This window comes from Pongo pygmaeus, chromosome 1 (assembly GCF_028885625.2).
Source record: "Pongo pygmaeus isolate AG05252 chromosome 1, NHGRI_mPonPyg2-v2.0_pri, whole genome shotgun sequence".
NCBI lineage: Eukaryota > Metazoa > Chordata > Mammalia > Primates > Hominidae > Pongo > Pongo pygmaeus.
Genome location: NC_072373.2, coordinates 217,598,665 through 217,626,252, shown reverse-complemented (window position 1 = coordinate 217,626,252; position 27,588 = coordinate 217,598,665). Strand labels below are relative to the sequence as shown.

The 27,588-nt window shown below is 49.4% G+C and overlaps 1 protein-coding gene across 1 annotated transcript; it reads left to right on the top strand.

The window, feature by feature from the left end:
* Nucleotides 1-382: 382 nt before the first annotated feature.
* PRAMEF20 (PRAME family member 20) lies at nucleotides 383-5,301 on the top strand. The gene is made up of 3 exons (XM_054448354.1): nucleotides 383-684; nucleotides 2,154-2,735; nucleotides 4,740-5,301. Exons 1-3 carry the CDS (start codon nucleotides 392-394, stop codon nucleotides 5,299-5,301), a joined length of 1,437 nt encoding a protein of 478 aa, XP_054304329.1. The 5' UTR covers nucleotides 383-391.
* Nucleotides 5,302-27,588: the final 22,287 nt, after the last annotated feature.

Below are 27,588 nucleotides of genomic sequence, written 5' to 3'. Positions count from 1 at the left end.
AACAGAGAATGTAGGCATGTAGGCTTGTGACACTCCCATTCCCATTGTTTTAGAACCTTGAGTAATTAGAAATTTCCCCCAAAGGTAGGAGGGATTAGCTTTCAGTTTCCTCCATACTCACTACTCACTGGATAAGCACTGAATAGGAAGGAAGGGATAGTGGTGGCCCTGCCTCCTCACTGCTTGGGAGATGCTTATGCTGATGCAGCAGAGGCAGAAGCCTGGCTTTGTGGCCACTTAGCACAGAGTAGAATTGGAGTAAACTGAGGGCTCTTTCACCGTTGCCAGAGCAGTGACTTTGGCTCTGGGAGAACATGAGATTGCATGGGCTTGGCCTGAGAGTGATGCCTTTTCTCTGGGTTTGTCCTCTGGAACTTCTCCTTGCAGATTCATGAAGATGAGCATCCGGACTCCACCCAGACTCCTGGAGCTTGCGGGGCGGAGCCTGCTGAGGGACAAAACCTTGGCCATCTCCACCCTGGAGGAACTGCCCACAGAACTTTTCCCCCCGCTGTTCATGGAGGCCTTCAGCAGGAGACGCTGTGAGGCCCTCAAGCTGATGGTGCAGGCCTGGCCTTTCCACCGCCTTCCTCTGGGGTCTCTGATGAAGAGGCCTTGTCTGGAGACCCTCCAAGCTGTGCTCGATGGGCTTGATGCACTGCTTACCCATGGGGTTCGTCTCAGGTGAGGTGGCCCAAGTGGGCTGGTGGGGAGGGCCCAGGTGTCCAACAGAAGGAACAGCTGGGTCATGAGGAGTGAGGAGGTCCAAGGAGGGTCCACAGGTTTCTGATGGATTTGGTGAGGAAGCTTAGAGAGGCCTTAGCCATTGCCCAGCTCCTCAGGGAAAGGACTGCTCACCACCCAGGGTCCACCGAGGTAACAGGAACCTCTCTTCTAGTGGTACTGAAAGGCACCACTAAAAGTGGGAACTAGACTGGGCACAGTGGCTCACACCTGTAATTCCAGCATTTTGGGAGGCCGAGGCAGGTGGATCGCCTGAAGTCAGGAGTTCAAGACCAGCCTGGCCAACATTGTGTCCAGAATTGGTTCCTGCCAGTGGGTTGGTGGTCTCGCTGACTTCAAGAATGAAGCCACGGACCTTTGCAGTGAGTGTTACAGTTCTTAAAGATGGCACGGACCCAAAGAGTGAGTGGTAGCAAGGTTTATGGTGAAGAGCAGAAGGACAAAGCTTCCACGGCGTGGAAGGGGACCTGAGCAGGTTGCCGCTGCTGACTGGGGTGGCCAAGTTTTATTCCCTTATTGTCCCCTCCCGTGTTCCATTTCTGTCCTATCAGAATGCCTTTTTTTCAATCCTCCCCACGATTGGCTACTTTTAGAATCCTGCTGATTGGTGCATTTTATAGAGTGCTGATTGGTGCATTTTACAATCCTCATGTAAGACAGGGAAGTTCCCCAAGTCCCCACTGGACCCAGGAAGTGCAGCTGGCCTCACCTCTCAACATGGTGAAATCCCAACTCAGCTAAAAATACAAAAATTAGCTGGGCATGGTGGCAGACACCTGTAATCCCAGCTACTTGGGAGGCTGAGGTAGGAGAATTGCTTGAACCCAGGAGCTGGAGGTTGCAGTGAGCCGAGACTGCGCCACTGAACTCCAGCCTGGGCGACAAAGGGAGAATTTGTCTCAAAAAAAAAAGTGGAACTGGGCAGGATCCAATGGTAAAACAGGGTGGAAAAAAGTCAGAGATAGGGAAAAGAAGCAGGGAGGAGAGCAGCTGATATCCAGGATGTGAAGTATAAGTTCAGAAGTGAGTTTTTTTTTTTTTTTTTTTTTTTTTTTGAGACGGAGTCTTGCTCTGTTGCCCAGGCTGGGGCTAGAGTGCAGTGGCACGATCTCAGCTCACTGCAAGCTCCTCCACCCGGGTTCACATTTTTCTCCTGCCTCAGCCTCCCGAGTAGCTGGGACTACAGGCACCCGCCACCACCCCCGGCTAAATTTTTTTTTTTTTTTTTTTTTTTTGTATTTTTAGTAGAGACGGGGTTTCACCATGCTAGCCAGTATGGTCTCGATCTCCTGAATTCGTGATCTGCCCACCTTGGCCTCTCAAAGTGCTGGGATTACAAGCGTGAGCCACCGCACCCAGCCTCAGAAGTGAGTCCTTAAATTCTTAGCCTCTCTTCTATTTTTCCTCAGGAGGTGGAAACTTCAAGTGCTGGATTTACAGAATGTCAGTGAGAACTTCTGGGTGGTATGGTCCGAAGCCATGGCCCGTGGGTGCTTACCAAATGCCATGACGAACAGAAAACTAGTGCAGGACTGTCCAAGGATGAGAGGACAGCAGCCCTTGACTGTGTTCATTGACCTTTGCCTCAAGAGCAGGACTCTGGATGAATACCTCACCTGCCTCTTTCTATGGGTCAAGCAGAGGGAAGGTTTAGTACACCTGTGCTGTAAGAAACTGAAAATGTTGGGAATGCTCCTCCACAATATCAGAAACATCCTGAAAACAGTCAACCCAGACTGTATCCAGGAGGTGGAAATGAATTGCAATTGGACACTGCCCGTCCTGGCAGAGTTTACCCCACACCTCGGCCAGATGAGGAATCTTCAGAAGCTCGTTCTCTCTGACATAGATGTCTTTCGCTACATTTCCCCAGAGCAGAAGAAGGAATTTGTTACCCAGTTCACCTCTCAGTTCCTCAAGCTGCGCTGCCTCCAAAAGCTTTATATGAACTTGGTTTCTTTCCTTGAAGGCCACCTGGACCAGCTGCTCAGGTGAGGGAGGGTGGTGAGCTTTCTCTGCAGACCACAGCAGAGCCTTTCTTTTTACAGTAAACGCTAGTGGGCATCTACTGTGAGCCAGACTATGAGGATGAAACAGTAAAGGGGACACTAGAAAGTCAGTGCATTTTCCTGTTGGAAGTGGGTATCACACATTCATCCCAATGAAGATAGGAATCAGCTGGGATAGATGCTATAGAGAGGCTGCCATGCTAGGAAGCTAGCTACTGGAGGGTTCAGATTTAGTGAGGCTGCATTTGTGAATTCTTCCTGAGGATGTGTGTCTAAGTTAAGATGATGAGAAATAGGCCAGGGATGCTGGCTCATGCCTGTAATCCTAGCACTTTGGATAGTGCTAGCAAGAGGATAATTTGAGCCCAGGAGTTTAAGACCAGGGTGGGTAACATAGCAAAGACCCCTGTCTAAAAAAAGAATAAATAAAAAATACAAACAAGATAATTTTTATTTTTTTGAGATGAAATTTCACTTTCATCGCCCAGGCTGGAGTGCAGTGGTGTGATCTTGGCTCACTGCAACCTCTGCCTCCTGGGTTCAAGCAGTTCTCCTGCCTCTGCCTCCTGAGTAGCTGGAATTACAGGCATGGGCCACCATTCCTGGCTAAGTATTTTTAGTAGAGATGGGGTTTCACCATGTTGGCCAGGCTGGTCTCAAATTCCTGACCTCAGGTGATCCACCAACTTCGGCCTCCCAAAGTGTCAGGATTATAGGCATGAGCCACCACACCCAACCCAAAAACAAGATAATTTTTTTTGTTTTTTTGAGACGGAGTCTTGCTCTGTCTCGCTTTGTTGCCCGAGTTTCACGCCATTCTCCTGCCTCAGCCTCCCGAGTAGCTGGGACTACAGGTGCCCGACACCACGCCTGGCTAATTTTTGTTGTATTTTTTAGTACAGATGGGGTTTCACCATGTTACCCAGGATGGTCTCAATCTCCTGACCTCGTGATCCGCCTGCCTCGGCCTCCCAAAATGCTGGGATTACAGGTGTGAGCCACCGCACCTGGCCAAAACAAGATAATTTTTAAGAAGATGATGGGAAGTAGGGAGGTGAAGTGGGCACTGAAGAGGGGAATGCTCAGCAAACCTGCACATTTCAGAATATGAGCTCTGTGCTCAACAGCTTGGTGAACATGAATGATCCCATGTCTAATTCCCTGTCATAACGGGTTGTTTTGAGCTCCAGGTAAATTAATTACCTGAGAAATGCATGATTCTGAAACGGAGGGTCAGGGAACAGGCACAAAGAATGGTGAAAGTGATAGATGGTTTGCTGATGATACAGGTATGTCAGGGACGCCTGCAGCCCACCCACCCCAGCTGATGTTGCATGATCTTGCCTGGGCTTGTCCTTTATGCCTGCATCTCCACTGGGCTCTTGGAGCACAGAGATGTGGTTTTCTGCCTGACAGATGAGGAAAGGAAGATTTAGGGATTCTGTGAACTTGATCCATTCCTATAAATGATGGAGAAAAGACTCAGCCTGAAATGGATTTTTTATTTCTCTTCTTTTTGAGACAGAGTCTCGCTCTGTCACCCAGGCTGGAGTGCAGTGGGATAATCTCTGCTCACTGCAACTTCCACCTCCTGGGTTCAAGCGGTTCTCCTGCCTCAGCCTCCTGAGTAGCTGGAATTACAGGTGCCCACCACCATGCCCAGCTAATTTTTGCATTTTTAGTAGACAGGGTTTTGCCATGTTGGCCAGGCTGGTCTCAAACTCCTGACCTCCAGTGATCTGCCCGTCTCAGCTTCCCAAAGTTCTGGGATTACAGATGTGAGTTACTGCGCCGGGCCTAAAATGGAATTGACCTCAGTGGCAAAGTTCTTCATCACGCGGCATCCTAAGTGTTGACCATCAGACAATCAGAATGACCCTGGGCTTGGGCAAAATGGTCTTCATCCATCACTTTGAAGTCATTCCCCACCACCCTCCACTCACCCCTATGATTCCCCAGAACTAACTTCCTGCTCTCTCTCCCCAGCTGTCTAAAGACCTCGTTAAAGATCCTCGCAATAACTAATTGTGTGCTTTTGGAATCAGACTTGAAGCATCTGTCCAAGTGCCCAAGCATTGGTCAACTAAAGACCCTGGACCTGAGTGGCACCAGACTGGCCAATTTCAGCCTTGTGCCTCTCCAAGTTCTGCTAGAAAAAGTTGCAGGTACCCTTGAGTACCTGGACTTAGATGACTGTGGCATCGTAGACTCCCAAGTCAACGCCATCCTGCCTGCCCTGAGCCGCTGCTTTGAGCTCACCACCTTCAGCTTCCGTGGAAATCCCATCTCCATGGCAACCCTGGAGAACCTGCTGTGCCACACAATCAGACTCAACAACTTATGCCTGGAGCTGTATCCTGCCCCGCGGGAGAGTTATGATGTTCGTGGTATCGTCTGCCGGAGCAGATTTGCCCAACTTGGGGCTGAGCTGATGGGGAGAGTGAGGGCCTTAAGGGAGCCCAAGAGGATCTTGTTCTGTACTGACTACTGCCCTCAGTGTGGCAACAGGTCACTTTATGACCTGGAGGTAGACCGTTGTTGCTGTTGAATACCTGCCTATTTGGTTAGATATATCAAACTCTTTTTTCTGGACACTTGAAAACTAAAACCTAGGTCTTTTTGCACCCAGGCTGGAGTTCAGTGGCACAATTCCAACTCATTGCAACCTCTGCCTCCTGAGTTCAAGTGATTCTCCTGCCTCAGACGCATCCGCCATAACACTTTTTAAATATTTCAATCCCACATTTTAAAAGTTACATTTAGGCTGGGCACGGTGGCTCACACCTGTAATCTTAGCACTTCAGGAGGCTGAAGCGGGTGGCTCATGAGGTCAAGAGATCGAGACCATCCTGGCCAACATGGTGAAACCCCGTCTCTATTAAAAATACAAAAATTAGCTGGGCGTGGTGGTGCACACCTGTAGTCCCAGCCACTCAGGAGGCTGAGGCAGGAGAATCGCTTGAACCCGGGAGACAGAGGGTGCCGTGAGCCGAGTTCATGCCACTGCACTCCAGTCTGGCAACAGAGCCAGACTCTCAAAAAAGTAAATAAAAACAATCTGTCTCAAAAAAAAGTTACATCTTTTTGGGGAGCTAGGTCAGATCGATGAAAGATTTTCTCATAACACCTCCCCCTCTCCCTATCAAGGAAGAGACCAGTGCAGAGGATTTTGGAATCGCACATCATCAAAGGGTGGATAAAGATCAAGTGCCTGTAGGTGATGAGTGACCTTCCCTGTGTTGAAGAAACCTACTTAAACGGCACCTAAGTGAAGGATCCTGCTGAGGATTCAGGGGCTGGTGTTGCTGTCAGGAATCTTAGCCAAGAGCCTCAGTTTCCCTGTCAAATCATGATGATAGTGTCCAACAGCTTATGGGACCCTTGTAGGATCCAATAAGATGGTCCATGTTTAGGGCATGGCATGGGGCCTGGCATAAGATCAATACACTTTGTTCTTTTTTCTCAGCAGAAGTCCCAGCATTTTTCATCTTTCTTTCTTTCCTTTTTTTTTTAAGACAGAGCCTTGCTCTTCACCAGGCTGGAGTGCAGTGGTGCAATCTTGGCTTACTGCAACCTCCGCCTCTCGGGTTCAAGCGATTCTCCTGCCTTATGCTCCCGAGCAACTCGGACTACAGGCTCGCACCACCACGCCCAGCTAATATTTGTATTTTTAGTAAAGACGGGCTTTCACCATGTTGGCCAGGATGGTCTCGATCTCCTGACCTCGTGATCCTCCCCGCTTGGCATCCCAAAGTGCTGGGATTACAGGCGATGAACCACCGCACCCAGCCACATTTTTCATCTTTTAATCTCACCTCCGTTTCCTGGTAACAGGGAGGCAAAAAGAACCCAGGACATGCAATGGGGCTCAGCTTCTACATGCCGCCACAATTTCATCATGATTCCCCCAAACAGCAGAGCCACAGGAGCCAGCAGGGGACGGGCTGGGCAGTGCAGGACTGGATTCATTTCTAGTGATTATAAAATCAAAATTTCCAATCCATGGGTCTCGACTGCCATCTGCTGGTAGATGAAACCAGATGGTGTAATTTAGTGTTGCAGGGATTTTATTTTATGGTGTATTAAAAATTTTAATATTATGTAAATACTATTTTAGTATAAATATTTGTGTTGTCATTTATGTATATTAAAGATATAGAAATTTTAAAGAATGCAGTGTGATATTTTTAGGATGCTTAACAGCTGGGAGCAGTGGCAACAGAGCAAGACTCTGTCTCAGAAAAAAAAACAGGCCGAGCGTAGTGGCTCATGCCTGAAATCCCAGCACTTTGGGAGGCCAAGGCAGGCGGATCACCTGAGGTCAGGAGTTTGAGACCAGCCTGGCAACATGGAGAAACCCTGTCTCTACTAAAAAATACAAAATTAGCCAGCCGTGGTGGTGCATGTCTGTCAGGAACCTGAGGCAGGAGAATCACTTGAACCCAGGAGGCGGAGGTTGCGGTGAGCTGAGATAGCACCATTGCACTATGGCCTAGGCAACAAGGGCGAGACTCGGTCTCAAAAAAAGAGAATGAAAGAATGGTTAACTTAGTTTGGATTCTCAAAACGAATGAGATTTTTTTTTTTATTAAGTATTTATTGATCATTCTTGGGTGTTTCTCAGAGAGGGGGATGTGGCAGGGTCATAGGATAATAGTGGAGAGAAGGTCAGCAGATAAACACATGAACAAAGGTCTCTGGTTTTCCTAGGCAGAGGTCCCTGCAGCCTTCTGCAGTGTTTGTGTCCCTGGGTACTTGAGATTAGGGAGTGGTGATGACTCTTAAAGAGCATGCTGCCTTCAAGCATCTGTTTAACAAAGCACATCTTGCACCGCCCTTAATCCATTTAACCCTGAGTTGACACAGCACATGTTTCAGAGAGCAGGGGGCTGGGGGAAAGGCCATAGATCAACAGCATCACAAGGCAGAAGAATTTATCCTCCAAGACAGGGCGGCCTGGCAGAGGCGCTCCTCACTTCCCAGACGGGGTGGCCGGGCAAAGGCGCTCCTCACTTCCCAGATGGGGCGGCCAGGCAGAGACGCTCCTCACATCCCAGACGATGAGCGGCCAGGTAGAGGCACTTCTCACCTCCCAGATGGGGCGGCCGGGCAGAGGCGCTCCTCACTTTCTCCCAGATGGGGTGGCAGCCAGGCAGAGGCGCTCCCCAATTCCCAGACAGGGCGGCCGGGCAGAGGTGCTCCTCAACTCCCAGACGATGGGCGGCCGGGCAGAGGCGCTCCTCACTTCCTCCTAGACGGGGTGGCAGCCAGGCAGAGGCGCTCCTCACCTCCCAGACAGGGCGGCCGGGCAGAGGTGCTCCTCATCTCCCAGACGGGGCGGCCGGGCAGAGGCGCTCCTCACTTCCCAGACGGGGCGGCCGGGCAGAGGCGCTCCTCACATCCCAGACGATGGGCGGCCGGGTAGAGGCGCTCCTCACCTCCCAGATGGGGTGGCCAGGCAGAGGTGCTCCTCACTTCCCAGACGGGGTGGCCGGGCAGAGGCGCTCCTCACCTCCCAGACGGGGCAGCTGGGCAGAGGCACTCCTCACCTCCCAGATGATGGGTGGCCGGGTAGAGGCGCTCCTCACATCCCAGACAGGACGGCCGGTCAGAGGCGCTCCTCACATCCCAGATGATGGGTGGCCGGGTAGAGGCGCTCCTCACCTCCCAGATGGGGCGGCCAGGCAGAGGCGCTCCTCACTTCCCAGACGGGGCGGCAGGGCAGAGGTGCTTCTCACTTCCTCCCAGACGGGGTGGCAGCCAGGCAGAGGCACTCCTCACCTCCCAGACGGGGCGGCCAGGCAGAGGCGCTCCTCACTTCCCAGATGGGGCGGCCGGGCAGAGGCTCTCCTCATCTCCCAGACGGGGCGACTGGGCAGAGGCGCTCCTCACTTCCCAGACGGGGTGGCCAGGCAGAGGCGCTCCTCACTTCCCAGACGATGGGCGACCGGGCAGAGACGCTCCTTACTTCCTATATGGGATGGCGGCCAGGCAGAGACACTCCTCACTTCCCAGACAGGGTGGCCTGGCAGAGGGGCTCCTCACATCCCAGACGATGGGTGGCCAGGCAGAGATGCTCCTCACTTCCTAGACGGGGTGGCAGCGGGGCAGAGGCTGTAATCTTAGCACCTTAGGAGGCCAAGGCAGGCGGCTGGGAGGTGGAGGTTGTAGCGAGCCGAGATCATGCCACTGCACCCCAGCCTGAGCAACATTGAGCATTGAGTGAGCGAGACTCCGTCTGCAATCCCAGCACCTTGGGAGGCCGAGGCAGGCAGATCACTGGAGGCCAGGAGCTGGATACCAGCCCAGTCAACACGGCGAAACCCAGTCTCCACCAAAAATACAAAAACCAGTCAGGCATGGCGGCGCGCGCCTGCAATCCCAGGCACTCGGCAGGCCGAGGCAGGAGAATCACAGGAGCCCGAGGCAGGGAGGTTGCAGTGAGCCGAGATCACGGCAGTACAGTCCAGCTTTGGCTACAGAGGGAGACCAAAAAAAGAAGGAGAGGGAGACTGAAGAAAGGGGAGAGGGAGAGGGAGAGAGAGAGGGAGAGGGAGAGGGAGAGGGAGAGGGCGAGCGACGAATGAGATTTTTAAAACTAATTTTAAAGACTCTGAACAAGAATCGCTTGTTCTTTAAAATATACTTAAAATAATACAATTTTAGCATTGGAAGGAAGCATTACAGGTTTTTTTTAAATATTGAGTTTATTTTATTTTATTTTATTTTATTTTATTTTATTTTGAGACCAGGCCTCACTCTCGTCCAGGCTGGAGTGCAGTGGCATGATCATGGCTCACTGCAGCCTCAACCTCCCAAGGCTCAGGTGATCTTCCTGCCTCAGCCCGCCTAGTAGCTGGAAAAAACAGGCATGAACCATCATGCCTGGCTTATTTTTGTATTTTTAGTAGAGACCAGGTTTCACCATGTTGCCTAGGCTGGTCTTGAACTTCTGGGCTCAAGCAATCCACCTGCCTGTGCCTCCCAAAGTGCTGGGATTACAGGTGTGAGCCACTGTGCCCAGCCTTCAGTTTGTTTGTTTATTTATCTATTTTTGAGAACGACTGTCACTCTGTCACCCAGGCTGGAGCACAGTGGCAGGATCTCGGCTCACTGCAACCTCCGCCTCCAGGGTTCAAGCAATTCTACTGCCTCAGCCTCCCAAGTAGTTGGGATTACAGGCATGCGCCACCACACCTGGCTAAGCTTTGTATTATTATTGTTATTTTTATTTTTAGTAGAGACAGGGCTTTGCCAAGTTGGCCAGGCTGGTCTCGGACCCCGGACCTCAGGTGATCTGCCTGCCTTGGCCTCCCAAAGTGCTAGGACTAAGGCGTGAGCCACCATGCCCAGCCTATTATTATTTATTTATTTTTATATTTATTTTTATTTATTAATTTTTTTTTTGAGATGGAGTTTCACTCTTGTTGCCCAGGCTGGAGGCAATGGTGTGATCTCTGCTCACTGCAACCTCCACCTCCCGGGTTCAAGCAATTCTCCTGCCTCAGCCTCCAGAGTCGCTGGGACTACAGGTGCCCACCACAATGCCTGGCTAATTTTTTGTATTTTTAGTAGAGATGGGGTTTCACCATGTTAGCCAGGATGGTCTCAAACTTCTGATCTCAAGTGATCTACCTGTCTCGGCCTCCTAAAGTGCTGGGATTTCAGGCATGAGCCAGCACACCCGGCCTATTTTTTTTTATAGAAGTTTTCAGTTCACAGAAAAACTAAACAGAAAGTCCAGAGTTCTCATCTACCTTCTTCCCCCTTCAGTACACAGCACCCCCACAGGATCAACACCCACACCAACACAGAGCATTTGTCACAATCAATGAGCCAGATGGACACATCATTATCACCCAATGTCCATAGTTCACATGAGGGATCATTGCTGGTTTTGTTGATTCTATGGATTTTAACAAAGGGATAATGACAGATATCCACCATTAGAGCATCACGCAGAGTAGTTTTGTTTCCCTAAAGTCCTCTGTCCTCTTCCCACTCATCCCATTGTACTCCCACTCCCTGGCAACCACTGGGCTTTCTACCGTCTCCATAGAAAAAGGCAAAAGACTTTTCTGGAATGTGTAACAGGATGAGTCTTTTCACACTGCCTTCCTTCACTTGTACAATAACGTCACGCATTTAGGAATCTTTCTTTACTTTTTTTTTTTTTTTTTGAGACGGAGTCTCGTTCTGTTGCTCAGGCTGGAGTGCAGTGGTGCGTTCTTGGCTCACTCCAATCTGCGCCTCCTGGATTCAAGCAATTCTCTGCCTCAGCCTCCCGAGTAGCTAGGATTACAGGCACTCGCCACCACGCCCAGCTAATTTTTGTATTTTTAGTAGAGACGGGGTTTCACAATCTTGACCCAGGCTGGTCTTGAAATCCTGACCTCGTGATCCACTCACCTCAGCCTACCAAAGTGCTGGGATTACAGGTGTGAACCACCACACCCAGCCAGGAATATTTCATGTCTTTTTATGGCTTCATAATAGTTCACTGACCGGATGGATCACAGTTTGTTTATCCAGTCACCTACTGAATGGCATCTTGCTTGCTTCCAAGTTTTGGCAATTAAGAATAAAGCTGCTATAAACATCCAGGTGTCAGTTTACTCATTTTGTTAAATACCCAGGAGCATGATTACTGAATTGTATGGGTATGGTAGGTTTTACAAGGATTTTTTCTTTTTTCTTTTTCTTTTTTTTTTTTTTTTTTTGAGACGGAGTCTCACTGTCACCCAGGCTGGAGTGCAGTGGCGTGATCTCAGCCCACCGCAGCCTCCACCTCCCAGGTTCAAGTGATTCTCCTGCCTCAGCCTCCGGAGTAGCTGGGATTACAGGCACGCACTGCCAGGCCCAGCTAATTTTTATATTTTTGGTAGAGATGAGGTTTCACCATGTTGGCCAGGCTGGTCTCAAACTGACCACAGGTGATCTGCCCACCTCAGTTTCCCAAAGTGGTGGGATTACAGGCATGAGCCACCATGCCCAGCCTAAGGATTTTTTCTTTCTTGACAATCTCACTTGTTAGATATTACTGCTAAAGGTCAGGGACTTTGTCTCCATTATCCTGTGTTCCCACTGCTGAGCATGGAACCTGGCACTTGGTAGCAAATGCTGTTGACCTTGTGATGCATGGAAATGTTTTGCCATCGGCCAGGCGCTGTGGCTCATGCCTGTAATCCTAGCACTTTGGGAAGCAGAGGCAGGCAGATCACCTGAGGTCAAGAGTTGGAGACCAGCCTGACCAACATGGAGAAACCCTGTCTCTACTAAAAAAAAATACAAAATTAGCTGGGCATGGTGGCTCATGCCTGTAACCCAGCTACTTGGGAGGTTGAGGCAGGAGAATCGCTTGAACCTGGGAGGCAGAGATTGCAGTGAGCTGAGATCATGTCATTGCACTCCAGCCTGGGCAACAAGAGTGAAACTCCATCTCAAAAGAAAAAAAAAAAAAATTGCTAACTTGGGTACATCAACATTATCCAACAAATAAATCGGATTGTGAAAAAAATAGCCCTCGTGACACTGGCCACTCCATGTGTATCATGAAAGTCCAGCAATTGGCCGGGTGCAGTAGCTCACATCTGTAATCTCCGCACTTTGGGAGACCAAGGTGTGCGGATCACTTGAGGTCAGGAGTTTGAGACCAGCCTGACTAACATGGTGAAACCCTGTCTCTATTAAATATGCAAAATTAGCTGGGCGTCGTGGTGCATACCTGTAGTTCTAGCTACTGGGGAGGCTGAGGGAGGAGCATTGCTTGAACCTGGGAGGTGAAGGTTGCAGTGATCCAAGATCGCATCAATGAACTCTAGCCTGGGCAACAGAGTAAGACTCCATATCAAAAAAAAAAAAATGATAAGAAAGTCCAGCATAGTAAGAGGTACATAGAGGCACATGTGGGCGAGCTTCATTTGTTTCTCATCCTTCTTTCCTCCCTTTGGACAGAATTCTCAATGCAAAACATTCTAAAAACACAGAGCAAATGTCTCCTCTAATTTCCTTATCCCAGGCTTCTCTCCATAGTGTGTGTGCTAGTGTGCTATCTTCCAGACTTTTCTGTGACTTGCTATACATTTCTTTTCTTTTCTTTTCTTTCTTTTCTTTTCTTTTCTTTTCTTGGGGGGGAGGGGACAGTCTTGCTCTGTCACCAGGCTGGAGTACAGTGATGCAATCTCAGCTCACTGCAACCTCCGCCTCTCAGGTTAAAGTGATTCTCCTGCCTCAGCCTCCCAAGCAGCTGAGACTACAGGCGCATGCCACCATGCCCAGCTAGTTTTTGTATTTTTAGTAGAGATGGGGTTTCACCATGTTGACCAGGATGCTTTTGATCTCTTGACTTTGTGATCCACCCACCTCAGCCTCCCAAAGTGCTGGGATTATAGGCATGAGTCACCGCACCCGGTCGCAACTTGCTATACATTTCTTTTGTTTTGTTTGTTTGTTTTGTTTTTGTGGTTTTCTTGAGACAGAATCTCGCTCTGTCACCCAGGCTGGAGTACAGTGGCGCGATCTCAGCTCACTGTAATCTCCATCTTCTGGGTTCAAGCAATTCTCCTGTCTCAGCCTCCTTAGTAGCTATGATTACAGGGGTGTGCCACCGTGACCAGCCCTAAATTATCTTTAGTGAGTTTTTTTCCCCCCCACTGTTTTAAGTATTTTTAGCTTCCGGGGCCAGAAAGCTTATGCATGAAAAAGTCAGGTCTACCAGAAGGTGGAGTACTCAGCTCTTTAGGAATTACAGATCAAGGTGAGGTGACTCACACCTGTAATCTCAGCAATTTGGGAGGCCAAGGTGGGCAGATCATGAGGTCAGGAGATAGAGACCATCCTGGCCAACATGGTGAAACCCTGTCTCTACTAAAAATACAAAAAAAATTAGCCAGGCATGGAGGTGGGTGCCTGTAATCTCAGCTAATTGAGAGGCTGAGGCTGGAGAACCACTTGAACCCAGGAGGCAGAGGTTGCAATGAGCCGAGATTGCACCACTGCCCTCCAGCCTGGCGACAGAGCGAGACTCCATCTTAAAAGAAAAAAAAAGAAAGAAAGAATAAAGAAAGAAATCAAAGATCCCAGCCGGGCATAGTGGCTCACGCCTGTAATCCCTGCACTTTGGGAGGCTGAGGCAGGCAGATCACGAAGGCAGGAGTTTGAGACCAGCCTAGCCAACATAGTGAAACCACGTTTCTACAGATCCCATTTTCATGTAGTATCTTGGGTCTCTCACAGCAGAGACGGTTTGGGCTCCAAGATCTGCTCAACCAACATAGCCAATAATTTTCCAATTTCTCTCCAAGCAGGTAAGACACCTGAGGCTTTTTTACCTAAATACGAAAAAAAAACAAAAAAGAAAAAGAACCCACATACCTGTGATTTCCATAAGCTGGAGTTTATGCCTCCCTGCAGTAATAAACACTGACGGCAATTGTCAATTTCCTTTACGACTACAGCTTTTGGCCGGCCGCGGTGGCTCACACCTGTAATCCCAGCACTTTGGGAGGCAGATCATTTGAGGTCAGGAGTTTGAGACCAGCCTGGCCAACATGGTGAAAGTCCGTCTCTACTAAAAATAAAAAATTAGCCGGGTGTGATGGCACATGCCTTTAGTCCCAGCTACTCGGGAGGCTGAGGCAGAAAAATCACTTGAACCCGGGAGGCAGGGGTTGCAGTGAGCCAAGATCAAGCCACTGTACTCAAACCCACCCAAAAAAAACAGGCTGGAGGATTGGATTTACAAGGAGAAACATTTTCTCCCACTCAGAACCATCCCTGCACTGACGGGTGGACTTGGAGAATCCAGCCTTTCACTTAGGGTGAGAAAGCAACGTTCCGGCTTTATGTAGTGGTATTAATTCCAGTTCTCCATCCTTTGTAGGCTCTGGCCTATTTTCCTGTCCCTCCCCTATGTGGGTATTAAAATCTATGCCCCTAGATTACTGGGTTCATAATGACTCCCTGCATGACGTTTTTCCTGCCCTTCACAGACATTACTTTAGTTCATTTCCTCACCACTCTAGTTGCAATCTTCATTTTGTTTTTGTTTTTGTTTTGAGATGGAGTCTTGCTCTGTCACCCAGGCTGGAGTGCAGTGGTGCGATCTCGGCTCACTGCAAGCTCCGCCTCCCAGGTTCACGCTATTCTCCTTCCTCAGCCTCCCAAGTAGCTGGGACACAGGTGCCCGCCACCACGCCTGGCAAATTTTTTGCATTTTTAGTAGAGACGGGGTTTCACCATGTTAGCCAGGAGGGTCTCGATCTCCTGACCTCGTGATCCACCCTCCTCAGCCTCCCAAAGTGCTGGGATGACAGGCATGAGCCACCGTGCCCGGCACAATCTTCATTTTGTTCTAGCACATAAATGCTTCTTTTTCTCTCTCTCATAGGCTCAGCTATGCATTAAAAGTAGGTTGTGGCCTGGCGTAGTGCCTCATGCACTGACAACCTGTAGCCTCCCTATCAAAAATCCTTAACCCAGCAGGTTTCCTAACAGAGGATCTAAATCTTAATTAATTACCATACAAAGGTCCGACCAGATCTAGGAGGAACTCCCTTCAGGACAGGATGATAGATGGTTCCTCCTGGGTGATTAAGGGAAAAAGACACAGTGCGTATTCAGTAAGTGATAAGGAGACTCTTGTAGAAGCAGAGTTAGGAAAATTGCCTAATAATTGGTCTGCTCAAACATGCGAGTTGTTTACACTCAGCCAAATCTTAAAGTACTTACAGACAGTAAGGAGACATCTATACCAATTTTAAGTTAATATGGACTGACCGAGGTCTTATTAATAGCAAAGAATAATTGAAATCCCAAACTTACAAGTTTTTCAACAAAAGTAAAGTTTGCTAAAAAAGTTAACAGTGTAACATGTATTATCCTAACTTCTAATCTTATGGAAATCAGACCCTATCTGTGCCCCTCAAAGCTCAAGTCTGTCAGCACAGAGCCATACAACTAATACCCCTACTTATAGGGTTAGGAATGGCTACTGCTACAGGAACCAGAATAGCCAGTTTACCTACTTCATTATCCTACTACCGCACACTCTCAAAGGATTTCTCAGACAGTTTGCAAGAAATAACAAAATCTATACTTACTTTACAATCCCAAATAGACTCTTTGGCAGCAGTGACTCTCCAAAACCACCGAGGCCTAGACTTCCTCACTGCTGAGAAAGGAGGACTCTGCACCTTCTTAGGGGCAGAGTGTTGTTTTTACACTAACCAGTCAGGGATAGTACAAGATGCTGCCTGGCATTTACAGGAAAAGGCTTCTGAAATCAGACAACGCCTTTCAAACTCTTATACCAACCTCTGGAGTTGGGCAACATGGCTTCTCCCCTTTCTAAGTCCCATGGCAGCCATCTTGCTGTTACTCGCCTTTGGACCCTGTATTTTTAACCTCCTTGTTAAATTTGTTTCCTCTAGAATCGAGGCCATCAATCTACTGATGGTCTTACAAATGGAACCCCTAATGAGTTCAACTAACAACTTCTACCGAGGAACCCTGGACCAACCCACTAGCACTTTCACAGGCCTAGAGAGCTCCCTTCTGGAGGACACTACAACTGCAGGGCCCCTTCATTGCCCCTATCCAGCAGGAAGTAGCTAGAGTGGTCATTGGCCAAATTCCCAACAGGAGTTGGGGTGTCCTGTTTAGAGGGGGGATTGAGAGGTGACAACGTGCTAGCAGCCCTTGCTCACTCTCAGCACCACCTCAGCCTCAGCGTCTGCTCTGGCCATGATTGAGGAGCCTTTCATTCCTTCGCTGCACTGTAGGAGCCCCTCTCTGGGCTGGCCAAGACCAGAGCCAGCTCCCTCTGCTTGCGGGGAGGTGTGGAGGGAGAGGCATGGGTGGGAAATGGGGCTGCACGTGGTGCTTGCAGGCCAGCATAAGTTCCAGGTGGGTGCAGGCTAGGTGGGCCCTGCACTCAGAGTGGCCAGCCAGTGCCACTGGCCCCAGGCAGTGAGGGGCTTAGCACCCAGGCCAGCAGCTGCAGAGGGTGCACCGGGTCCCCCAGCACTGCTGGCCCACCCACGCTGCACTTGAATTCTCCCCACAAGCAGAGGGAGTGGGCTCCGGCCTCAGCCAGCCCAGAGAGGGGTTCCCACAGTGCAGCAAAGGGCTGAAGGGCTCCTCAAGCACGGACAGAGGAGGTGCTTGGGGCCAAGGAGGAGCTGAGAGTGAGCGAGGGCTGCTAGCACATTATCATCTCTCATTAGGAGAACAGAGCTGGGGACAGTGGTGGTACAGGACAGGGCAGAGGAAGGAGCCATGCAAGGGCAGGTTTGCAGCTGGAGCTAGCTTCAGCCTGACCCTTCAGGAGCTGGAGCTATCTTCAGCCTCACCCCCCAGGAGCTCTGGAGCATGAATCTTAGCAGAGTTCATCCCACCTGCAGGCCAGGGGGCTGCCCGCATCAGTGAGTTACAGTGGTGGGATGCCTAGAGGTGAGGCTGCATAACCTCCCTGGCAAGGTGGTTTCACTTCTGCCAAGGATGATTTTCTAGAAGTGGGAGTGGGCACTGAGCCATTAGCAATCCACACCCACAGCAGTTAGTTGTGCCTAGTCCTGCAGATGTGGATGGGACAGTAAAGTTCACTGCACCTAAGGAAACCTGTCTCTCTGACTGAAGGGAAGGCTCTGTGGGCACTGCTGTGTGACCAGGGAGCAGACACCAGATTCTCAGGACAAAGGACTATAACAGTAGTATCAATAGTCAATGTCACTCCATGGTTTAGGGCCTGGACACCCAACCCATTGGAGAAAGCTGCAACATGCAAAGGGAAACTGAGTTTCAAGAACACACTTTTTTAAAAAAATGAGGCTGGGCACAGTGGCTCACACCTGTAATCTCTGCACTTTGGGAGGCCAAGGTAGGTGGATCACCTGAGGTCAGGAGTTTGAGACCAGGCTGGCCAATGTGGTGAAATCCCATCTCTACTAAAAATACAAAATTAGGCCAGGTGCAGTGGCTCCTGCCTGTAATCCCAGCACTTTGGCAGGGGAAGGCAGGTGGATCATGAGGTCAGGAGTTCAAGACCAGCCTGGCCAAGATGGTGAAACCCTGTCTCTACTAAAAATACACAAAAATTAGCTGGGTGTGGTGGCCAGTGCCTGTAATCCCAGCTACTCAGGAGGCTGAGGCAGAGAATTGGTTGAACTCAGGAGGCAGAGGTTGCAGTGAGCCGAGATCATGCCACTGCACTCCAGCCTGGGTGACAGAGCAAGACTTCATCTTAAAAAAAAAAAAAAAAATTAGCCAGGCATGGTGGCACACGCCTGTGATCCCAGCTATTCGGGAGGCTGAGGCAAGAGAAAGGCTTGAATCTGGGAGGCAGAGGTTGCAGTGAGCTGAGATTGAGCCATTGCACTCCAGCCTGGGCAACAAGAGCAAAACTCCATCTAAAAGAAAAAAAATTAGCAACGTGGAGGAGGTAATCACTTCCCAGTGAATCTCTCTTTAAACATTTACATATTCATGAAAGGGCACAGGAGGTTGTCTGAAAGTTAACTCATTGTCAAAACATAGTATTTTTTTCCTCCACTTAACATTGTGTGGTCTGACTCCATGTCTCCAACATCTTCAGGCAATCCAGCAGCTCCTGCATGAGAAACATTCTATTAACTTTCCATCATTGGCTGGGCCTGGTGCCAGCTTCCTATTTGACAGTGAAATCTGTTAGAGCAGATACGTGACCTACTTTGATGTGGCTACGGACAGAGGCTTCAACCTCCTTGAACATTCAAATCCCTCTTTTGTCCCTGGAGGGAAAAAGTTAGCACAGCTACTCCAGTTGACTTTAATGAGTGGCTTCTACCTACAGTATTTCTCTGAAAAGTTTTCAGCCTTGTATGACCCCTTATTTACCAGGAAAAAGAAATGACAACTGAAGAGCATGTTTTGAATATTTACTACTTTTCTCCCTTTGTTCCTTCCTTCAGAAGAGAGATCTGCATTAGTTTTAATCCTTGGTAAGCATGGAATATAACCTACCATATCCACCTCTTCTAGTTTGAATCCTTGATTTTATTGTGACTCTCTTCAGGACAAAGAAGCAAACTCCAGATACTTAGAGTCAAAGAAGGGAGGAGAAGGCGTAAAGAGTTTTTGTTTGTTTGTTTTTTGTTTGTTTGTTTTGGAGATGGAGTTTTGCTTTGTTGCCCAGGCTGGAGTGCAGTGGTGCTGTGTCCGGAATTGGTGGGTTCTTGGTCTCACTGACTTCAAGAATGAAGCCGCGGACGCTCGCGGTGAGTGTTACAATTCTTAAAGGCGGTGTGTCTGGAGTTTTTTCCTTCTGATGTTCGGACATGTTCGGAGTTTCTTCCTTCTGGTGGGTTCATGGTCTCGCTGGTTTCAGGAGTGAAGCTGCAGACCTTCGCAGTGAGTGTTACAGCTCATAAAGGCAGTGTGGACCCAAAGAGTGGGCAGCAGCAAGATTTATTGCAAAGAGCGAAAGAACAAAGTTTCCACAGTGTAGAAGGGGACCCCACTGGGTTCCCACTGCTGGCTCAGGCAACCTGCTTTTATTCTCTTATCTGGCCCTACCCACATCCTGCTGATGGGTCCATTTTACAGAGAGCCAAATGGTCTGTTTTACAGAGAGCTGATTGGTCCATTTTGACAGGGTGCTGATTGGTGCGTTTACAATCCCTGAGCTAAACACAAAAGTTCTCCAACTCCCCACCAGATTAGCTAGACACAGAGTGCTGATTGGTGCATTTACAAACCTTGAGCTAGATACAGAGTGACAATTGGTGTATTCACAATCCCTTACCTAAACATAAAGGTTCTCCAAGTCTCCACCAGATCAGCTAGATACAGAGTGCTGATTGGTGCATTTACAAACCTTGAGCTAGACCCAGGGTGCTAATTGGTGCATTTACAGACCTTGAGCTAGACACAGAGTGCTGATTGGTGTATTCACAATCCCTTAGCTAGACATAAAGATTCTCCAAGTCCCCACCAGATTAGCTAGGTACAGAGTGCCGATTGGTGCATCCACAAACCCTGAGCTAGACACAGGGTGCTGATTGGTGTGTTTACAAACCTTGAGCTAGATACAGAGTGCTGACTGGTGTATTTACAATCCCCTAGCTAGACATAAAGGTTCTCCAAGTCCCCACTAGACTCAGAAGCCCAGCTGGCTTCACCCAGTGGATCCCACACTGGGGCCACAGGTGGAGCTGCCTGCCAGTCCCACACCTTGCGCCCACAATCCTCAGCCCTTGGGCGGTCGATGGGACTGGGCACCATGGAGCAGGGGGCAGCACTCATCGGGGAGGCTCAGGCTGTGCAGGAGCCCATGGTGGGGGGCACTCAGGCATGGCAGGCTGCAGGTCCCAAGTCCTGCCCCACAAGGAGGCAGCTAAGGCCTGGTGAGAAATCGAGAGCAGCACCAGTGGACCTGCACTGCTGGGGGACCCAGTGCACCCTCCGCAGCTGCTGGCCCAGGTGCTAAGCCCCTCTCCAAGTGCAGAACCCACTGAGCCCACACCCACCTGGGATTCATGCTGGCCCACAGGCACCACACACAGCCCCGGTTCCCACCCACACCTCTCCCTCCACACCTCCCTGCAAGCTGAGGGAGCCAGCTCCCGCCTCAGCCAGCCCAGAGAGGGGCTCCCACAGTGCAGTGGCAGGCTGAAGGGCCCCCCAAGTGCAGCCAGAGTGGGCACTGAGGCCGAGGAGGCCCTGAGAGTGAGCAAGGGCTGTGAAGGCTGCCAGCACACTGTCAGCTCTGAGCGCAATCTCTACTCACTGCTACCTCAGACCCCCTGGGTTCAAGCAATTCTCCTGCCTAAGCCTCTTTGCCAAAGTGCTAAGATTATAGGCTTGAGCCACCATGCATGGCCCTTTTCCGCCAGGTTTGTGCGGGGCAGTGAGGCAGGAGAATAGGGTCTGGAGGCAGGGAACCTAAGGCCAATTCATGATGACTTCCTAGAATTAAATCAAAAGGAAAACCCCAACTTTCCACACCCAAGTAACAAAAGGATCAGAGGCCACTCCCTTTGCCACCCCCACTTTCTTTTTCCATGTAGCTAAAGAAAAATGGGAAGTACCTCCGATTGGTCCCCTCCCAAAACCAATCAAGCTGGTGGTGGGCCAAATCTTCATTTGCATAAGGCATAATTTTGTAATTTCGCTTCAGCCTCTGATTGGTCCCTTCCCACAACCAATCAGACTGATCATGGGCCATTACTTCATTTACATAGGGTGTACACCAAGTAACCAATGGGAAACCTCTAGAGGGTATTTAAACCCCAGAAAATTCTGTAACCAGGCTTTTTGGTCATTTGCTTAGGCTTGCTTTCTATTCTGTGAAGTGTGCTTTTGTTTTCAATAAATCTCTGCTTTCATTGCTTCATTCTTTTCCTGCTTTGTTTATGTGTTTTGACCAATTCTTTGTTCAAAACACCAAGAACCTGGACACCCTCCACCGGTAACAGAAGTAAAAGGGAACCGTTAACTTTGAAAAGTCAAATGTCATTTCCAAGGTCAGAGAAAAGGATGAGAATTGTTGGCACTTAAGAATTCTAATCTAGTGCTCTGTACAACCAGGCTTTTTAAAAAAAAAAAAAAAAAAAAAACTTCGTTTTGCCTAATTCAGCCTATATTGTGGTGTCATCAGAGAACATTATAAAAGACTAAGTGATGGTGGAATTTGTTTTGTTTTGTTTTTGCAGGGGCTCAAAATTGATTTTCCATGTTGTCATTTACTGGAGCTGTACTGAAGAGGATCTGGTCAGTGTGATAAATAAGTTAATTAAGCAGACAGCTTTTCCCCCCCTTCTTGTTGCTTTATGCGTGGATTTGGACAAACCCTTTCAGTTTCTCAGGAATTCTTTTTGCTAACAAATAGCTCCTTTCTGGTTTCTGCTTTCTGAATAAATATGTATGCAGGTTGGTTTGTCCAAATGCACTTCAGGTCTATTTAAGGTGCTGCCTGGTCACAGATTGGGAGGAGTGTCAGAGAGAGATAAATCAAAGAGCTGTCACCTTCTGTGGCAGGACATTGCAAGGGACATTAACTCACCTCCAAACAAGACATAGGTGGCCTGTCTCTATCTGGGTAAAATCTCCCACTGCTGGAGGTTGGGGTGGGAGTTGGGACAAGGAGCTGTAATTGTCTGCATCAACCTTGGCTCTGGGGAGCTGACAGCCAGGGGACCTCTCCTCTCTGTCTGGAGTTCTCTCCTTGCACCCTTCCCCACATTTCCTTGTAGTACATTGGTTCCTTCTGGTCCTCCAGCTCTCAGCTTCGGTGCCACCTCCTCAGAGAAGCCCTCCCTGACCACCTCCACTGTTCCCACCACTCACCCTGTTGATTTCCTCCACAGAACAATGGTATCTCAGTTTACCACGATGTACACTCTTGTTTCTTCCAGATGGCCAGCTCTAGGAAGGCAGGGGCTCACCCATCATATTCATCCGTGCTGACTATCCACGCTCATGTTTCAGGAATTTGAGTGGCTCTGTGGGAAGAGCATCTCTGCTCCTTAATGTCTGGGGCCTCATGTGGGGAGCCCTGAACGGCTCCACTGGGGCCATTTGTGTGTGGGCTGGTCTTCTCCATGAGGTGTCTACAGTGCTGAAGTGTCCAGGAGCTCCTGTGCTCATGAGCCTGGCTTCTTGGTGCTCCTGGTTTCTTCTTCTTTCCATGTGGCTTGTACCCACCAGGGTCTGCCCCACCTCTGGTGGCTGGGTTTCTCACAGCCTGGTGGTCTCAGGGTAGCCAGGCTTCATATATGATGCCAGATTTGAAGGGGCAAGAAGCAGAGCCTTCTAGGCAAGGTAGGCTCCTCCCCCGAAGCTGACCCAGCCTCACTTCTCCATATACTATTAGTCAGAACCGTCCCAGGGCTGCCCCACACCCAAGGCCGACCTGCCTCTTGATGGGGGCACGGCAGAGTCATATTGCAGAAGGGCATGTGGGGTGGGAACTATTACTGCAGCCATTTTTGGAAACTTCAATCTGTAACATAGAAAGTGGAAGGAAGGGGCCGGGTGCGGTGGCTCATACCTGTAATCCCAGCACTTTGGGAGGCCGAGGTAGGTGGATCACCTGAGGTCAGGAGTTCGAGACCAGCCTGGCCAGCATGGTGAAACTCTGTCTCTACTAAAAATACAAAAAATTAGCCAGGCATGATGGTGCATGCCTGTAATCCCAGCTACTTGGGAGGCAGAGGCAGGAGAATCACTTGAACCCAGGAGGCGGAGGTTGCAGTGAGCTGAGATTGCCCCACTGCACTCTAGCCTGGGCAATAGAGCGAGACTGTATCTCAAAAAAAAAAAAGAAAGAAAGTGGAGGGAAGGGCTGGGCACAGTGGCTCACGCCTGTAATCCCAGCACATTGGGAGGCCGAGGTGGGCGGATCACCAGAGGTCAGGAGTTTGAGAGCAGCCTGGCCAATATGGTGAAACCCTTTCTCTACTAAAAATACAAAAATTTAGCTGGGTGTGGTGGCACATGCCTGTAATCCCAGCGACTTGGGAGGCTGAGGCAGGAGAATTGCTTGAACCTTGAACCCAGGAGGCGGAGGTTGTGGTGAGCCGAGATCACACCACTGCACTCCAGCCTGGGTGACAGAGCAAGACACTGCCTCAAAGAAAAGAAAAGAAAAGTGAAGGGAAGAAATGCAAGGTACTTCGAGGAGGTAGCCTCAGTAAAACAACAGTGTGGTAACAGGAGGTAGAGAGAGGTGAACACCCATTTGGGGAAAACGATGAATCTAGATAGGAAAAATGCTTCATAAAATAAATATTATTTTTGAAGTTTGGAGGAGGTGTTATTGAAACATCAGGAGTTCAGCCTAGGTTCTGCTGCTCACTGCACAGAAAGTCAATCACTGAGTCCATTTTTCCCAAGGGAGAAGGCTTTAATTAGGTGCTGAAGCTGAGGAAATGGGAGCTGGGTCTCAAATCCATCTCCCTGACTAAAACGAAAACAAGGGCTTCATACAGCAAGGAAGAAATTTAGCAATAGGTAAGAAAAGAGAAACTAGGGAGGAGCCAGGAAGCAACCATGATGAATGAGGGATCCAGTGTCTCATTGTCTGGATTTGGTGATCTGGTGAGTTTCAGTTCTTTGATACCTTTTTTTTTTTTTTTAAGAGGACTGGAGGAAAGAACTCAGATAAAACAAATGTGAGTTTTGGCCGGGCACAGTGGCTGACACCTATAATCTCAGCACTTTGGGAGGGCGGATCACCTGAGGTTGGGAGTTGGAGACCATCCTGACCAACATGGAGAAACCCTGTCTCTACTAAAAATACAAAATTAGCTGGGTGAGGTGGTGCATGCCTGTAATCCCAGCTACTTGGGAGGGTGAGGCAGGAGAATTGTTTGAACCCAGGAGGTGGAAGTTGTGGTGAGTCGAGATTGCACCATTGCACTCCAGCCTGGGCAACAACAGCGAAAATCCATCTCAAAAAACAAACAAAAAAAAAAAATATGAGTTTCAAGCTGTAAAACCAGAAGGGTTAATTTCTATGTTATCCAAAAAACCATCTATGGGACTATTGGGTTGGTTTCAGAGAAAGAGATTACTTGTATCTAGGGGCAGAGAAGGCAACTGCATTTGGTTGTACAGGTTGTGCACTGCACAAGGGTGTGGCATTTCCAAGTGCATGCAGCAAGCCCTGCAGAGGATAATCCAGGAAAATTCATAGAAGAGGCAGCACTTGAGACTAGGATTTCAAAGGGTGGAAGAGGTTGGCCGATGGCATTCTAGGAAGAAGGAAAAGTACAGGGAGTGCTACAGAAGTGGGGGCCCATGGGTGGTTACGGTTGTGTGAGCGCACTGCTTTTGGGAAAGACAGTAACTTGTGATAAGGCTCAAAAAGGGGCTTCAGGTAAGATCATGGGAGACCTTGAATGCCAGGTTCAAACCGCAGTTTATTCTCTCAGCCTGGGGTCAGCCAATTACAGCCCATGGGCCAAATCTAGCCTATAGCCTGTTAGAATAAGACCTGTGAACTAAAGCCAGACACAGAAAGACGACTACTGTATGGTCTCATTTATATGTAGAATCAAAAATATTCACACTCTTAGAAGCAGAGAGTAAAATGGTGGTTGCAATAGATGAGGTGGGAGGGGAGATGGGGAGGTGATGGTCAAAGGGGATGAAGTTTCAATTATGCAAGACAAATCAGTTCTGGAGATCTACTATACTGCATGGTGCCTGTAGCTAACAACACTGTACTGTGTCCTTAAAATGTGCTAAAGAAGGTCGAGTGAGGTGGCTCACACCTGTAATCCCAGTACTTTGGGAGGCTAAGGCAGGCAGAATGCTTGAGCTCAAGAGTTCGAGGCCAGCCTGAGACATAGCGATACCCCATCTCTACCAAACATGCAAAAATTAGCTGGGCCAGGTGTGGTGGCTTACGCCTATAATCCCAGCACTTTGGGAGGCCGAGGAGGTAGTGAGAGGTGACAGCATGCTGGCAGTCCTCACAGCCCTAGCTCGCTCTCCACGCCTCCTCTGCCTGGGCTCCCACTTTGGCGCCATTTGAGGAGCTCTTCAGCCCGCCGCTGCACTGTGGGAGCCCCTTTCTGGGTTGGCCAAGGCCGGAGCCGGCTCACTCAGCTTGCGGGGAGGTGTGGAAGGAGAGGCACAGGCAAGAACCAGGGCTGCGTGCGGTGCTTGCGGGCCAGCATGAGTTCTGGGTGGGCGTGGGCTCAGCAGCCCCGCACTCCCAGCGGCCCGGGCAGAGAGGGGCTTAGCACCTGGGCCAGCAGCTGCTGTGCTCAATTTCTTGCCTGGCCTTAGCTCCCTTCCTGAGGGGCAGGGCTCGGGACCTGCAGCCTGCCATGCCTGAGCCTCCCCCCGCTCAGTGGGCTCCTGTGCGCCCCAGCCTCCCCGACGAGCGCTGCCCCACTGCTCCATGGCGCCCAGTCCCATCCACCACCCAAGGGCTGAGGAGAGCCGGCGCAAGGCGCGGGACTGGCAGGCAGCTCCACCTGCGGCCCCGGTGCAGGGTCCACTGGGTGAAGCCAGCTGGGCTCCTGACTGGTGGGGACTTGGAGAACCTTTATGTCCAGCTAGGGGATTGTAAATACACCAATCGGCACTCTGTATCTAGCTCAAGGTTTGTAAACACACCAGTCAGCACCCTGTGTCTAGCTCAGGGTTTGTGAATGCAACAATCAACACTCTGTATCTAGCTACTCTGGTGGGGACTTGGAGAACCTTTGTGTCCACACTCTGTATCTAGCTAAACTAGTAAGGACGTGGAGAACCTTTGTGTCCAGCTCAGGGATTGTAAACACACCAATCAACATCCTATCAAAACAGACAACTCAGCTGTCTGTAAAATGGACCAATCAGCAGGATGTGGGTGGGGCCAGATAAAAGAATAAAAGCAGGCTGCCAGAACCACCAGTGGCAACCCACTCGGGTCCCCTTCCACACTGTGGAAGCTTTGTTCTTTCGCGCTTTGCAATAAATCTTGCTGCTACTCACTCTTCGGGTCCACACTGCCTTTATGAGCTGTAACACTCACTGCGAAGGTCTGCAGCTTCACTCCTGAAGCCAGCGAGACCATGAACCCACCAGAAGGAAGAAACTCTGAATATGTCCGAACATCAGAAGGAACAAACTCCGGACACACTGCCTTTAAGAACTGTAACACTCACCGCGAGGGTCCGCGGCTTCATTCTTGAGGTCAGTGAAACCAAGAACACATCAATTCCAGACACAGTAGGACGGCTTGAGACCAGGAGTTTGAGACCAGCCTGGCCAACATGGTAAAACCCCGTCTCTACTAAAAACACAAAAATTAGCTGGCCATGGTGGTGCATGCCTGTAGTCCCAGCTACTCAGGAGGCTGAGGCATGAGAATCACTTGAACCCAGGAGGTGGAGGTTGTAGTAAGCAGTGATTGCACCACTGTACTCCAGCCTGGGTGACAGAGCAAGACTCTGTCTGAAAAAAATAAAATAAAATAAAAATAATTGGCCAGGCATGGTAGTGCATGCCTGTGGTCCCAGAAGGCTAAGTTGGGAGGTTGGCTTCAGCCTGGAAGGCAGAGATTGCAGTGAGCTGAGATAGCACCACTGCACTCCAGCCTGCACTCTACAGAGCCAGACCTTGTCTTAAAAAAATAAACGAATAAATTGCTAAGAGGGTAAGTCTTATGTTAAGTGTTAACACATACACATTATTATTTATCAAATAATATGTTATTTATATATTATTTATCAAATAATAATGATAAAGGGACTGGGAGGAAACTTAGAGAGGTGACAGAAATGTCATTGATCTTGATGGTGGTGATGGTTTCTCGGGTTCACACTTCTTTCCAAACTCACCAAGTTGTGTGTACAGCTTTTTACATGTCCATCATACAACGATCAAGAGATTTAAAAAATAAATAAATAGTTGTAAAAACAAAACAAGAAATTATCAACAGAGATAGCAGATGGCTGACAAAGCCTAAAATACTATCTGACTCTTTACAGGAAGAGTCTCAGAAGGTTCCACTGCTGTGTTTGACAGAGTGATTTGATGATGGATTCATCAGACACAGGAGAATAGAGGAGGCTGGGAGAACAGGTAACATGCTGCTCTACTTATCCTAGTTCTAGCAAGGGAGACCTTGAGCTGGGGGGGTGGTGACGGCCAGACCGCCAGACAAATGAGCCCCCCAGGACCAGGTGCCTGTTTTCTCACTGTGGCTGATAGGATTGCTTTCTTCACCATCACCATCATCCCTTACAGGGAGATGAGGGACGTGCCACAAGGCTCCCCATTCTAGTGGGTCTCCCATCTCCAACTTGCATCAAAAGTTCTTCATCAAGTTCTATTCAAGATTTTTTTAGTGATGTTTTGC

What these genes read in the sequence shown, in the direction of transcription:
- PRAMEF20 (XM_054448354.1), top strand. Translation starts at nt 392, where the DNA reads ATGAAGATGAGCATCCGGACTCCACCCAGACTCCTGGAGCTTGCGGGG. An exon ending in ACCCATGGGGTTCGTCTCAG is followed by an intron (nt 685 to 2,153) that starts GTGAGGTGGCCC and finishes ATTTTTCCTCAG; the next exon opens with GAGGTGGAAACTTCAAGTGC. An exon ending in CACCTGGACCAGCTGCTCAG is followed by an intron (nt 2,736 to 4,739) that starts GTGAGGGAGGGT and finishes CTCTCTCCCCAG; the next exon opens with CTGTCTAAAGACCTCGTTAA.